At 40.3% G+C, this 14,956-nt stretch overlaps 1 protein-coding gene across 1 annotated transcript in view; it reads right to left on the bottom strand.

Moving 5' to 3' along the window:
• Nucleotides 1-14,956, bottom strand: part of Gabrr3 (gamma-aminobutyric acid type A receptor subunit rho3) — a 52,452-nt gene that overhangs the window by 16,818 nt on the left and 20,678 nt on the right. Inside the window, exons 4-6 of the mRNA XM_036204176.1 lie at nt 8,343-8,566; nt 5,041-5,123; nt 3,943-4,083 (exon numbers count right to left, since the gene is read on the bottom strand). Coding sequence (XP_036060069.1) covers nt 3,943-4,083; nt 5,041-5,123; nt 8,343-8,566 — 448 coding nt within the window. The remainder of the gene's footprint in view (nt 1-3,942; nt 4,084-5,040; nt 5,124-8,342; nt 8,567-14,956) is intronic.

Raw genomic sequence — 14,956 nt, 5'->3', positions numbered from 1 at the left:
TCAGAAATATGAGGTAAGTATATATCACTAAACTTCACTTCTCTTTATTTAACATTTTTCTAGAGAATTATCATCTGGAATTTGATTGGTGGGGCTGGTGCAAGGGATTAACCAGGAAGGAAGAACGCTGTTCCACCCTGTGGATCAGGAAAGGAGGACCAGGATTGGGTGGACGGTACGTCATCAGGGCTCCCTTACCCATTGCAACAGGTCGTGCTGCCTTGTGAGAAGGCTGGATCGTCACTCCAGGTAATGTAACAGAGTCTGATTTCATCTTTAATATTAAAGTACAGAGAGTTCCCAGGCTCCATTTCTATGTCCCTTTCTACCCCATAAATAACAAACTAAAAAACAAAAACAAATGATACTACTAAACTCTGCAAACACAAAAATAGAACAAAACCACTTTTGCCACCTGGGAAAACTTCAAGCCATCAGTGTCTGCTTCACCGAAGCGATCACCCTGGACCTTAACTCTGCCCAAGCCACCATAAAACTCCAAGCCAGTTGCTCCTTCCTGTGCTCTCAGCTACTTTCAGACCTGCTAGGCAGCCTGGATTGCTCTCTCTAGGAAGCTCATCATGTGAGTCACACACTCTTCATACCTTTATGTGTGTGGCATCATCCTTTTTAATGTGAACTCCATGTAGGCACATGTATGGGAGGGAATCTCCCATTGCCTCCATCAGTAGAAAGAGGCAGAACTAAAGACTGTGAGATAAGGGCTGGCAGTAACTGAGGTGCCATCCAAAGATAGCATTCAAGGCTTCTTCTCTACCTGTAAATTGTCACCTTTAGTCACTTTCTGCCACTAAGGCCTCAGATTGTATTAAAAGCATCACAATGAAATGGTGCTGATGGGAGTTTCTAATATTGCTCAAGCAGCATGGTCCATAGTTAAGTGTATCAGTTAATCTACACAATCCCAGGAGACAGAGGCTATTGTAAAGCACCATCTTAAAGCTAAAGCAATGGAGGGTGGGATTAAGCAACTCTTCCAAAGTTGTCCTGGCAGTAAGTCATGGACTAAGAATGTGACCTCAGGCAGCTGCCCTTGCACGTTAGTTTGATAACAAATACTTTTCCAGTGCGTTCCACACAGGTAGGAGTCTTTCCTTTGTTAATTCAAGGTGTTCCCTTTGTGAGTTCAAGGTGAGTTAGAAGAGCACAGGAAGGGATGAGGGACAGGGAAACCCTCTCCTACTTGGTGTTACTGGGTGGCCATGGGTTTGTGCAGAGGCAATGGGAGCGGTGAAGGCATTGTAAGAAAAGTAAGACTCTGTGGCTCAGCTACAAAAAAAAGTAAGTTTCTACAACTCCCTCTAATTCCAGCTTTTACACTGGGAGTGATGCAGGATTTATTTTATTTATTTATTTTTCTTGGGTAGTCATTCGAAGATGGTGGTTATAGTTGGTAGTTGTGATGACTGGGGTAAAGAAAAATACTCACAGTCACTTTGATGAAGCTAAAATGTTTAAACAGGAAAGCACCACACTTAAAATTGATGCATGACATGAGGCAGAGCGGCCACCTACTCAGGAACTGCAATCAGTTCCTAAGGTCATCTTTCTGAAGCTTGGGAACTAGTCAAATCTGGGTGCACTATTAACTTGATATTTGAACACAGCTTTCAAAGTGCTGCGTTCTTGCGTTTATCTACTCTTAGAACCCATTTTATTCCTTCTCGTTAAAAATGTGCATGCTTTAACAAAATTAGAACTGAAATAAAATTGAAACTCTTCCCAATCTCTACCCCTTTCTTAGAATTTTAAAACAGACAGGCACATAAAACCATACCCATATGTGTATAGATTATTTCTCCAATAACAAATATAAGCTTTTGTTAAAGATTCTTCTGTTAGTTACTTTTAAAATTAAAACAAACTACATCATGCTATACAAAACTGGACATTTGAAATTAATTTTATCTGAGTTCATTTTTATAGGAACTTATGTTCTATTTCTTAAAAGTGTAATCAAACTGGAATGTTAAGACTTCACAGTTCATTTAAAAATACATAAAGCATCTTTGTGAACAGATTTTCAGTGATGTTTTGTCTGATTTTTGACAGACTCTAAAACATGAAGAGAAGAAGATAAAAATTACCTAGTGTTGATTCTGCCCAAGGACAAATAGTAGAGTGAATGGAAGGATTTAGAGGTAGAGTTAGAAACTGGAAAACTTACCCTCTACTTTGACTTCAAATTTGGTTGAATTTCTACCAAATATATTCCTGGATATTTAAGCTTCAAAATCCTTAGAAACGCAATCTCTATTATTATAGATATATTGTATTTATTGGTTCAAGAATACCACCCTTAGATTTCTGTGTTTCCTGTGTATCACAATTATGATAACATTTGAAAGACAGATTATACACATAATTTATCATCTATCAAAGTTATTTTAACACAGAAATAATAAAGAAAAATTAAAACTCATATATATCACTGTCTACCATATACATTCATTTATTTAAATACTGATTTAATTGAACTGAGGACTAAAAATATTAAGTTCCTGACATCATATATGAAAAAGGAGCAAGAGAAGCAAAAAAAACTGAATCACAATAGCTTGTCTGCTTGAAGTGTGTTTCATATTCCAAGGGCTCTTTGAACTTTGAAATTCTTTTTGGATTATCCACCACGTATTCATTTATTCAACAATTTGATTCTGAGAATCTTCTATGTGCCAGGGATTTATAAGTGATCAAAGAACACAAATGTGTGTTGTTTGCATATCAGAAAATGCAGTGAACATGATTAAAATTAATAGCATCATTTGTTGAATGTCCAAGAATGCAAGCAAACAGTGAAATGCAAGCAAGTGAAACAGACATTCCCCCTTATCCAAACAGCTAGAGACACATTGGTTCCTGGGCTGCAATTAGCCTCTTTGAGATTTAAATTTTGGTTGTACTCTTAAGACACAGACTTTTACATAGATAACTCAGTATCTGCTCCTCAAGCTCCAAAGCTGAGCAGGTGGGAAGGATTCTAGCCAGGGCAACTCCAACCTTGAAGGCCAGCTGCAACCACACCTTGTAGCCTGAACCCAGCTCCTTGAACCACAAATGATATTTTTGTCACTAGCATGGTGGTGGATACTGGCTGTGGGGGTGGGGTGTTGTGGAAGAGGTCAGAAAGAGGCTGCTCCAAACTTTAGTTAACAGCCAGATCAGTTTTAAAAACTCCTGGGATAAATACTACCAAATCAGAAATCTATCAATCATGGTGAATAGTATATACTGTACTTCTGATTCTAAACAGATTTTCTCTTTAGGGCAAAAGTGCACCTTGTTAACTCAATTGTGTCAACTGATTTTTACTGAGCATCTACCATATGCAAGGCATATTCTAGGATCTGGAAAGAAATGGTTAGCAAGGCAGATAGAGTTCCTGACCTCTCTCCAAAGACTTAGACAATAGACAATGAGGCATCTACTTCAGTTGGAAGTATGTGCTGTGGAGATAGGAAATAGTGAGGAAAGAGGCCTAGTTTCAAAGGGATATCACCATTTGGGAAGATATTTTACAAAGTGTTGACTAAAGCAGGCAATTGGTCATGAGATAGTGGGGCAGAGGCAGAGCAAAGCCACATAGAAGAAATGAATGTCTGAGAGCAAGTGAGGGGGAAGTGGAGGACAATATGATAGAGGAGCAGGGGTTGGTGGGCGGGTGTAGATCATTGAGAAGCTTGCCTTGGTTCTAAGTGTGATGGGAAAACACCAAAGGGTTTTAATCTAGAAAGGGTTTTGAGCAGTGATTTCCATGTTGCAAAGATCGTTCTGTAAGTTCTACTAAGCATAGAGTGGAGGGGCCAAGAACAGAAGGCATCTAGTTGGAAGGGTTTGCACAAGCCGGAGAGAAAGATATTTACATCACAGGCAGTAGGCGCTCAGCAGTGGCCACGGACTTGTCTATGTGCAGTGATGTACCTGTGCTGCTATAGAAAGCCAATCCACTGGATGCGCTGAATTCTTCAATGAAGAACTGAGAAAGGGCGATGTGCTCTTCCGTGTTCAAGGACTTGTTGCCATGTTTCCAGTAGAGCATTAGGTCTTCTTCATTGTAGGCATCTACAGTAACACAGACGGTTCCTGTCTTAGAAGTTAGGTAAGGTCTGTAGCCATGTTTAAGTAGTCTCTGGTTCAATGGCATCCAGGTGCTATGTATCCAAAGATATTTTCCAAGGGACCTAACAAACCAGCACTTCAAAAAGGAAACAAAGCCAAACACCAGCCCTGCATCCATCTCTAAAATCCAGAGACTGAAGACTGTCAGGATGGAAGTGTTTCTTCCTCTGTGATGCTTACAATTCTCCAATGTACCTATCTGTGTGAATTCTCATATGAAATTAAGCCAGGCCTCAGGGTAAGGCCAGAGCACTGCCTCACATGGGCCGAGTCCATACCTTTAAATTTCTTTAATGTACCTCTCTTGGATGAAATTCTTAAATGAATCTTATGATTTTTCTCTTGGGTTATAAAATGTTTGTAATAGATGTGTACAAAGGAACAGATGTGTAGGTGGTACCCATTAGTTTTGGTCAACATTTAAGTTGTCTTATCAAAAATAAATATTGAGTAACAGTAATTGGCAGGGAGCTGGAACAGAGGCCCATTAATGAAGTCGGTGCTCTAAGCTGGGTTCCTGTGGGGAGCTCGCACACATTTAATAGAGGTTTGGGCTTGTCCAGATTTAGGATTCCAGGACCTTTCACATGTGGAAAATCAGTGCTAATGTTAGGAAGCTGCCTATTTATTGCTATTGTGAAAAACACAGAATATTTAATTACCAAAGCATTTTCCCCTGAATCTTCTCATTTGAGAGACAATCTGTCATCATCATCATTAGAAAAAAGAGAGGTGGTGTAACACTGAAAAGCAACTCACTATAACTGGAAAATAGGGTAAGATGGGAAAATATGATATGATGTTTAAATGCTTGCTAAACCCATGCTTATTTCCCTGTGAGTGTGTGAGGGTATGTTCTGACGATGATGCATGCTTATTTTACCAGGCAGAAAGACTTACAGCTTTCCAGCTCCAGAGAACAGTTCTGAGTGTCCAGAGGAAACCTGCTGAAGTCCATAAGGCACATGGCTGAAACTGTTATCCTGTAACAGAGCAAGAAAGAGAACTGTGATCATTTCTCCATATGGCCCAACTAGCATGCAGCAATGAAGCATCTCATTGGTTGCTTGCTTTGTGTGCCTTTCAAGGATAATGAAAAGCAGGCCTGCCTGTCTTCTGTTCAAATAACAAGGAAAAAAACTCAGAAGGATGGAGATAGCTCAAGACAGAGATTGATGAGTGAATTCTTACACTTGCTCCTGATTTCACCATTTCCTGCTAAGCTCCTTTTGCATTTTCTGGTGCCGATTTTTCTTTTTTTCTTTTCAGAAAAATACTTCAAAGTCAAGATGCTTTCTGTGGATTTAAACATGTTCTGCTCTCTAGAAGATGCAAAGTTCAGTAGTTTCCAGTAAAAAAGAGTTGGGGTGGTGACAATACAAATCTATAGGTAAGGGTTTCCTTCACAAGGCACTAGGAAATTTTCCTTCTGGTACTGAGGCAAAGCCGGAAGCATGTTCAGCGACAGATCTACATTCCTAACACATGATTCGGGAACTAACAAGGTAAAGGCTTGCATATTGATGAGGCTTAGTTTTCTTTCTTAAAATCTCATATTCTCCTGGATTCTCCCGGCTTCAGGCAGAAGCTGCCGTCCTATGATCTTGCGTCAAAGTGAGAGCTGTGGTAGCCGCAATAGCAGATTAGAGGTTCCTAAAAGGCCCCGAGCAAGTCTGCAAAAACAAAGGCAGCAGATGCTCCTGCCTGGTGCCCCTGCGTTACTCAGAAGAGTAGCATCATTTAATCTTCTGTGATCTGAATTGTATTGTCAGTAGTCACAGCATCAAGATTGGAGTTGTGTGGATGCCCTTACCTGCAAAACACATGCTTAGTCTGGTGTGTTCCTCGTACATTAAAGGAAGTGTTTCCTGAGCTCTTTATACTACTTCGCTTTATAGTATACATGAAGAAAGGAATGGCTGACGAGGATTTTGGCTAGGTGGCCTCAGAACCCAGGCTGGCACCAGGAGACCTGGATCTGTGCCTGGACTGGTTCTTTTGTTGGATTGAAGAGCTGTGCTCTTGAGTATGGGCGTCTTTAAAAGGCCTCCAGGGTTAAGCTTCCTCAGAAAGACTCAAAGAATTCAGATATTACGCTCATGGGTACACCTGAGTGGGGAACATTGCACTTTATACAATGAGGATTAAAACAATAACCAGAAAAGGAGAAGAAGGCCGAGTCCAGGAGAGATCACAACACGTTTCAATTGTCCTTCCTGGAAAGCGGGACATCATTCTGCCAGTAGTGAGATATATATATATATATATATCACCATGCACAGAGCACTGGGGACCAGGAAAGCTCATGAAGGCCTTGGTGAGGAAAATGTTAACTGACAGTTGACCAGCCAGATGAGTGATCTTAGTTTCATCCTCTCCAGAGGAGAGAATAATATCATGGCACAATGAACATATGATAAACACCATGAGCATATACTCTCTGGTATGGCTTATGGACTCCAGATGAACAGAAATGCTCTTCTTAGACAAGATAGTCCAAGAGATTAAAGGTGACTTCACCATTATCTGCCTGGCAAGGGCCAAACAGACATTAGAATGTGCAAGGTAAGTAAGATCCACAGAGTTTATCTATTGCTGTTCATCCTCTCACCAAAGTGACTTTAAAACAGTCGGCTCTTTGGTATGATTCTGTTTTTGATTCTTAGTGACTTTTGACACTTATATTTATGAGTCTTATAGAAAACAGTACTGGAGTGGGGTGTCGCTGGAGAGATGGCTCAGTAGTTAAGAGCACTGACTGATCTCCCAGAAGACCAGGGTTCAATTCCTAGCATCCACATGGCAGCTAACGACACAAGGTCTGATGTTCTCACAGAGACATACGTGCAGGCAAAACACCAATGAACATTAAAAAAAAACAAAACAAAAACAAAAACAAAAAAAAACCAGTACTGCTCACTAACTGGCTTTATAGCTTTTTATAAATGGCTGATGATAGCTACTCTGTGAATGATATTTCTAATGAAAAAATTTCTTATTGCTGCTATAACAGCTAATCACAGCATAAATATATTTTTCACAGTTCTGCAGGCCAGAGGTCTGATTAGAATCACTGGTCCAGAATTACTCTTGTAAGACTTCTCAGGGGAACATCTCCTCACACTAGTTGATACCAGCTGTCCTTAGCTTGGGATCTCATTGCCAATTCCTCTCCTTTTTCTATTATAAAGATTCTTATGCTACATCTAAAGCCCATACAGATACTACAGGACCATTTTCCCAAGTTGAGACCATCAATTTAGAGCTGGTTTTGGTGGCATACACCTTTAATATCACTACTTAGGAGGCAGAGTCAGGCAGATCTCTGTGTTTGAGGCCAGTCTGTTCTACAAAGAAAGGTCCGGGAAAGCCAGGGCTACACATAGAAACCCTATCTCTAAAAACAAACAAACAAACAAACAAACAAACAACAAATCATTAACTTAATCATATTTGCAAGTATCCCCCCCATATAGAACAACTCACACAGTTTACAAGGATAAAGACCTCAGTTTTTAAAACATACTATAGACCCTGTCTCAGATTTCTAGAGCATTAAAAAAGCCAAATAGCTTGGACATTTCCTTTTTTTTTTCCTCTCAGAATTTCTATTATAAGCCACTCCATATGCACAGAACTCATTTGGCTAAAATAAAATATGGATCATTAAAGATGAAAAGCCTATAACAGAACAGTGCTAGAATACATGTTTTAACTAAAAACAAACAAAAAGCAAGTGAGAAAATTTATGTTAACTTGTATTGCAATTATGCCTTCATGTGACAAATGAAGGGGCTAACTGAAGAAAGTATCTTGCTGATTCAAGATTCTAAACTACCTGGTGGAATATAGTGATAGGAGGGAGTTTATTAATAGACATGAGTTCTAAGCCCATTGTTTAGACATAACTAAACATACATAAACAATTGTGTATCAGACTTTTAAGGATTTCCAGAATTCAGCTCCATTCTATTTGTCCAAACAATATGTGACCAGAATGGGACTATACAGAATAGAAAGAAATTCCTTAATGTTTTGGGTAACAGAAGTGGGGGAAACTACACAATCTGATTGTGTCCCAACCTTCAGTGTCATGAACCCGACAGCAAGGCTGTTGGTTTAGTGTGAAGAGAGAGACTCAGCAAGTTTGGTTTTGATGGCCATGATCCAAGGAAGCCAAAGGCCACAGGAAGCTCTCATACCTGAGGCTGAAGAGAACGTTTCCATCCGGGTGTACTCGAAGCATGATGTTCTCCACCGTTGTGTCATGGATGAAGGATCTTTTAGAATGGACAAAGAAGATATCAGGTACCCAAATCTTTTGAATTAGTCTGTGATCGAAGGTCATGCTCTTGTTTGTAGTGCTAGGAAAGGCAAGCCTCTCATCCTTCCAATAGTGCCTGAGATAAAAAGTCATTGTAAAGTCCTGGGCACAGAGAAAAGAACCAGTGAGAACCAGTGCTCAGATCATCACTTCAGCCTTATGAACTCGCTAATGGTCACAGTGTTCATCGTTGTAAGTTATTGTTTGTATTGTAGTTTCAGAGAGATGTAGGATGAAGCTATCCTCACTTTCCTCATCTCTCTCCTCCACTCCCATCTCCAACTTCTTCCCATTCCATCCCTCCCCCTTTCCTTCCTCCTTTCTTTCCCTTACACTTCCTACTTCTTTTTAATCATAGTCCTACTATTGAAATACAGTCTAGATTTCAACTCAGGATCCTGTTGCCTTGGCCTCCTGAGGGCTGGAAATATAGCATATGCCACCATAGTTAAGAAAAAAAAACTATGTAAGTATGCACCTCTAAATTTGGTTTTATGTTCATCAGTTTGCATTATTATTTTAAACAGATCTCCCAATAGACACTACAGTCCTACAAGAATGTGTGTGAACACAGTATTTATTAGTGGAAAGCAAGTAGTTGGAGGTTCAAGGCTACAATGCTTGGAAGACAGAAAGGATACTGTGAAGTGATGCTTTCCACAAGAATCACTTCTGAGGGCTGTTGAGATACGCACTCACTAGAAGCAAGTTGCCAGTGTTCCCAGTTCAGAGAACAGGGCTCATCCTGAACTGGCATTGTATACACTAGCTTTAATGCAGGGCTTTGCTGACTCCCCATGGGAGGCCATACCTTTTCAGAGGAAGGGATGAGGGGTGGGCTTGGGGGGAAGTGTACTAGTGCTGCTGGTAGCAGGCTGCTGCATGTGATGGCCATGCTGGCAGAGGAGTGTGCTGGAGGAAAGTCACCAGCCATGGTTACCTTTCTAGAGCTTTATTGGGAGAGAGAGGGAGGGAGGGGAGATTGGAGGGAGGAAGAGAGAGAGAGAGAGAGAGAGAGAGAGAGAGAGAGAGAGAGAGACTGTGCGGAGGGTGGAAAGAGAGAAGGGGGGCACAGAGGGTCTGCCCGCTTTTTAGGCTGGCCTGCGTCCCAGGATGATGGCATAATTAAGGACAAAACCCTTACAGGAAGGCTTGGAGGGAGCAGGAGGAGGGATGAGGGGGGAGCTATGCTATGTAGAATGAATAAAAAAATTTCTTAATTAAAAAAAAAAAGAATATGGCAATAGGGCTAGAAACCTATGTTAGCATCCAGTTCAGCACAGTTCAAGGGGCTGAACTGATATCATGCATGCCAGCTGTAAGAATATAAGGACGAGGAATAAAAATTTATACTTATATTATAGTTAAAAAAACCAGACAAACTTTAAAGAATTTGAATTTTATATAGCATTCAGATGTTACAGTTAATATTTTGGTTGGTTGAAAAGAAATTCCTATCATCATAAATATTCATTGGGTCCGAATATTTATAATGTGTTTAACTTTTCTTGACTATGTTTCACTTTTCACAACAGTTTACTTACCTTTATCAACTCAAATCCAACTTTTCTTAAAGTGATGTGTGTTACATGACTTTGGCATTTGTTGTACAAACAAAAGATAAATCCTAGGTTCCAAAAATGTCCACTGTGAATTAACTGCGACCCTTAGCTATGGGTGGCTGTGGATTAGAATGAGGGCTAGTAAACAAACCGTTTCTTCAATAGCGTGACACTCCTTCCCAGGGAATTGTGTGGGTTAGCGTATGGATTGGATTAAGAGGCATATACTTGGAATGATATGCTCAGTCTGCTCCAGAGGTCATTGGCCAAACACTGAACTTATGAAGTCAGATAGCTGATACTGATGCCTGCCTTTGAGACATCAGTATTACCACTAGTCAACACTATCATGAGAACCAAGTATAGACAAATTTCTAAACCGTCCTATTAAATAAGAAACACAGAGCCAAATACAGGGGTGAAAGCCGTAGAGATCAGAGAAATAGGAATAGTCACCAACTAACCTTAGCTTCCCAAGAGAACCAACTTCTTCTTGTCTAACTTGCACCTTTATTGCCTTGCTGCTCTGCCTTCTCATTGGCTCTTAGCCCAGTTACTTTACTTCCTTGTCACTGCCTGTCTGTATAGACCTCCAGGTCTCTATGGTTGGTACTAGGATTAAAGGAGTATGTCACCATGCTTGGCTGTGTCCTTGAACGCACAGAGACTCTGCCTGCCTTGTGATTGGACTAAGGGTGTGGGTTACCACTGCCTGACTTTGGTTTATGGCTGGCTATTATGTCCTCTGATCTCCAGACAAACTTTATTTATTAACATACAAATAAAATATCACCACAACCAAGCTGAAGTTTGCTGAGTGGAGAGTGAGACAGAATTTAAAAGGAATTCTGAGTGAGGCAAAAGGGATGGGATGATAATATCTAGAACATTTGACAAAGCTAACCTTTAGCATGAAGTGAGGTACAATGCAGGGAGGTCACTCACATTTGTAAAGTATTTTCTAGTTGGGCATGTTGAAACCAGCCCATGTTTTTCTGACACCGAGCAGTAAAGTAAACCTAATTTAGGGGAGAAGGACAATACCCAGTTTGGGAGTTTGTAGAGAAGAGGGTGGTGTTAGGCACAGGCTAGCTCATTGAATGACTTAATTATTATTTAAATCTCATTTTAGATTTGCAATAGACAACAAGAGGCATTAATAAGAGCTGCCTTTGGGTCAGGAAGTGTGGGGATATTCTAGCTCAGGCCATTGTTTTAGGGAGGTCCAGGGCACTATCATTTGGGCAAGTGCTGGGAAATAAATAATGTTTAACTTGAGGCCTTTGTGAACTAAATAGATATTGGAGAAGAAAATTTTAAGACCAGATTGAGTCATGGGTAATGAATGGGTCATAGAAGATTTTATTTAGCTCTATCTGGAATTTTCACACCTCCTCACGTTTTCATTCAGTTAGGAGGAAGAATCACTATGAAAGATATATGATTAAATAAACAGCTGGAAGAGCTGTATGATTCAAGAATGTACATTCTTAAGAGAGTCTCACTTTGCTTCTGTTCTCTCTTCCTCTCTCACTCTTTATCCTTAATGTGGTATTGGCAGGTTTAGTCATATGCAGAATCTGAATTCAAAGTTATTTCTATAAAACAAGTATACATAGTATGAAGTACATGTCAAAAAGTTTTACTTAAAATATCTATCAGCAACTTTTGAAAATTTCATTAGCATATGCATGTGAAAGATACATAAAAAGAGAATGAATTATAAGGATCAATATATGTAGAATCCTTGTAGAGAATAACAATTTTTTTTTTTTCAGATAGAAGCAAAATTTAGAATGGAAATACTTCAGTTTTTCCCTATTCATGGAGAAGTACTCCTTGACTTTATTGAAGGCAAGCATCTCCCATGTGGAAGATTCACATGTGGACTCTCAAATAGTTGATCTCATCCCAGTTGTTGGCTGCTAGAACCGGAGAGGAGTAGGGAGGAGGGAACAGGAGAATAAACTGGAGCTAAGTTGCAGCAGGACAGGAAGTCCCCGTGTGATGCTACACAGAAGTCCTGGTGGTGTGTTACATAGAAGAATGGCTGCGGGTGTGTGTATTTCATCATCGGTGTGCTGGGCATTCCAAAAAGCAAGCAGCAATTTGAGTACGTTCACAAAAAGTGTGAGGAGCTAGCCATGTTTTGATGGGCATACTGTGAATGTTATATGCGCCCACCTCATAAACCACACAACTTTGACATTTCAATTGAAAACACTTTTAACACCCCCGCACAAAAAGTCCAGGCTATGATGTTTAATGTGGAAAAGAAAGGATGATTACAGTTACAATCTGAAATAATGCTAAGGACCAGCTGGGCAACTTCAATGAAAAGGGAGACCAAATCTAGAGAGAGACAGAGCCTGGGGTCTAGGGCCAACAGGAGGGCACAGGATCCACCTAAAGGCACTCCAAGTTAAATCAATACAGGGGTACTATTAACATAGAAAGTACACCAAAAGACCCATCAACTGCATTTTGCTTGGTGCTGGGCACCTGCAGAGTATTTGTTATTTACCTGCACACACAATCGAAACCAAGGGAACCCATGTAAAGAGGGCAGAAGAGACACCAAAATGGGGTGTGGGGGTGGGAGAGGGGCAACTCATTTCTAGCACGGCTCCAGGTACAAACCTGACTGGCACTTCATGGGGTTGAAGACAAGACAAACACACACGTGGACAGGCAGAAATGTGGGATTGTGTGGTCTGAGCTCTCTGCTGAAGAAGCCTGTGCACCTAGGACCCTCAGCTTATTTATTGTGTAGACTTTGAACAGACAGCAGAGTTGTTGCATACCGCTGAGCAAGGAAGCTGGTTACTACACACAGCTGAACAAGCAGGCAGGGTTTATAGTATACAGCTGGACCTAGGGGTCAGGTTTAGCTAATCTCTGAAGGAGCAGTCTTCAGGCTGTAAATGTTGGGGGAGGGGTGAAGCTATGCTGGACTTTCCTGCACAGAATGTCTATATTTCACACGTGGACCAGAAGAAAAGGCTTTGCCATCACTCCATGGGTCTGAGGCTCTGGGCTCCTGTCAACAGCATACAGTTACTTGGGATTTTCCTCAGTGAGGACTTCCTCTGTTCCCTGGCAGCCATTAGGTGAAGGCAAGGCAAGGACCACTGAAAATGTGTCTTAGAAAGGAGCTGTATTTGGCATGCACACACAAAGGAAAGGGCTCATCAAAACCCAGACTGTATAAAATGAACATAAAATAAGGAGGTTAAAAAAAAATTCACCTGGAAATGAAATATTCAAGTACAAAAGCTGGACCAGCATCTGCTCTTGTCACAGTAAAATACCTGCAATGCTGAAAATCACTTATCCGAAAAAATGATTCGGAAAGTTACCTAGACAAAGAGAGTCCTTATACATCAAAAATAGGGAACATGAAATGGAAAAAGTATTGTCAAGGCTATTAAAACACGAAAGTGGCTAAAAATGACGAAATCAGGTTAAAGAAGGGAAAAGGCACAAAAGCAGGTAGAGTGGGTTGGGGGACTGGGCAAGGCTAAAAGGGGGGTTGGTAGTAAAAGGAAATTTTCGAGTATTTTCCCTTTGAATTTCACTTCTATTTGAAAATATTTATTATTTAATAGACATCCTGTTAATAGACATTCTATTCATCCTGATACTTCATTTTCTCTTGTTTTGAAGCTTTTAAATATGTAGTCTCATGCAGTTTTTCAAAAGTGGCTTTTAGGTATTTTTTATCTACTTTCATAGTCTGTAGGTTCTTTATGTCAGAGTTTAGAGCTTACAAGTCCAGGTAAATGGATAGTAATACTTTACTGGAAAAACAAAATTTGAGAGTAAGTACTTTTCAAATAAATCTTTTTGGTGTTTGAGCTGTAACATGTATAACTATTTCTGCAAACAAAAGTTTTGAATTTATTTGTATCTGTAGTGGATAGCCATTCCAGCGTTGGAATGTTCCAACCCCCATTGAGGCTTCGGTAATGGTCACGCCCACAAGGCGGGGCAGAGGAGGAAGCGGAAGCCCAAGGATCGGGAAGAGGTCTCTCTCTTGGTCCCAGGACTCTGGATGCTCTAGGCAGACCGAGCAGAGTTCTCCAGAGAACACCGCCAGACTGTGCCATACCTTTCGCAGACCCTGCAACCTATCCCTTCATTGTAAGGTACCCCACAAAACAAACCTCCCTTTTAACTACGTGGAGTGGCCTTAATAATTTCACCAATATGTATCCAACAATTTAGTCTTTCTTAGTTTTTCTTCCCAATATGTGTGTATGTATGTATATATATATATATATATATATATATATATATATACATATACATACATACACATATACATATATATATATACATATACATATATATATATAAAGTTATTATATATCCATTTTCATACATGACTATAAATGAAATAATGATTTTAAAAATAAAAAATGTTCTATGAAATATGGGTATTACATTGGAAAGTAAAAACATCAAGCTCTTCTATATTTCTATAACATACTTTGGTGATATTTTGTCCCCCAATATATTGTGCACCCTTATAAGCTTATCTGGGATCAGAGAACAGAACAACCACTAGATAGACAGAGAGGACAGGAAATGGTGGCACACACCCCTGCATTCCGGAGGTAGAGATCCATCCGGATCTCTGTGAGTTCAAAGCCACACTGGAAACAGCCAGGCATGGTGACACACACCTTTAATCCCAGCACTTGAAATCTCATGTCTTGCTTGGGAAAGACACATGCCTTTAATCCTAGGGGTTGATGGCAGGAAGCAGAAAGGTATATAAGGCATGAGGACCAGGAACTAGAGGCTTTTACGATTTTAAGCTTTTAGGCTTTCAGCAGCAGTTCAGCTGAGATCCATTCAGATGAGGACTCAGGCTTCCAGTGTGAGGAAATAGGATCAGCTGAGGAATTGGCAAGATGAGGAAGCT

This window comes from Onychomys torridus, chromosome 12, assembly GCF_903995425.1.
Source record: "Onychomys torridus chromosome 12, mOncTor1.1, whole genome shotgun sequence".
Taxonomy (NCBI): Eukaryota; Metazoa; Chordata; class Mammalia; order Rodentia; family Cricetidae; genus Onychomys; species Onychomys torridus.
Note: the sequence above shows the minus strand (reverse complement) of the source record. Positions and strands in the feature narration are given on the sequence as shown.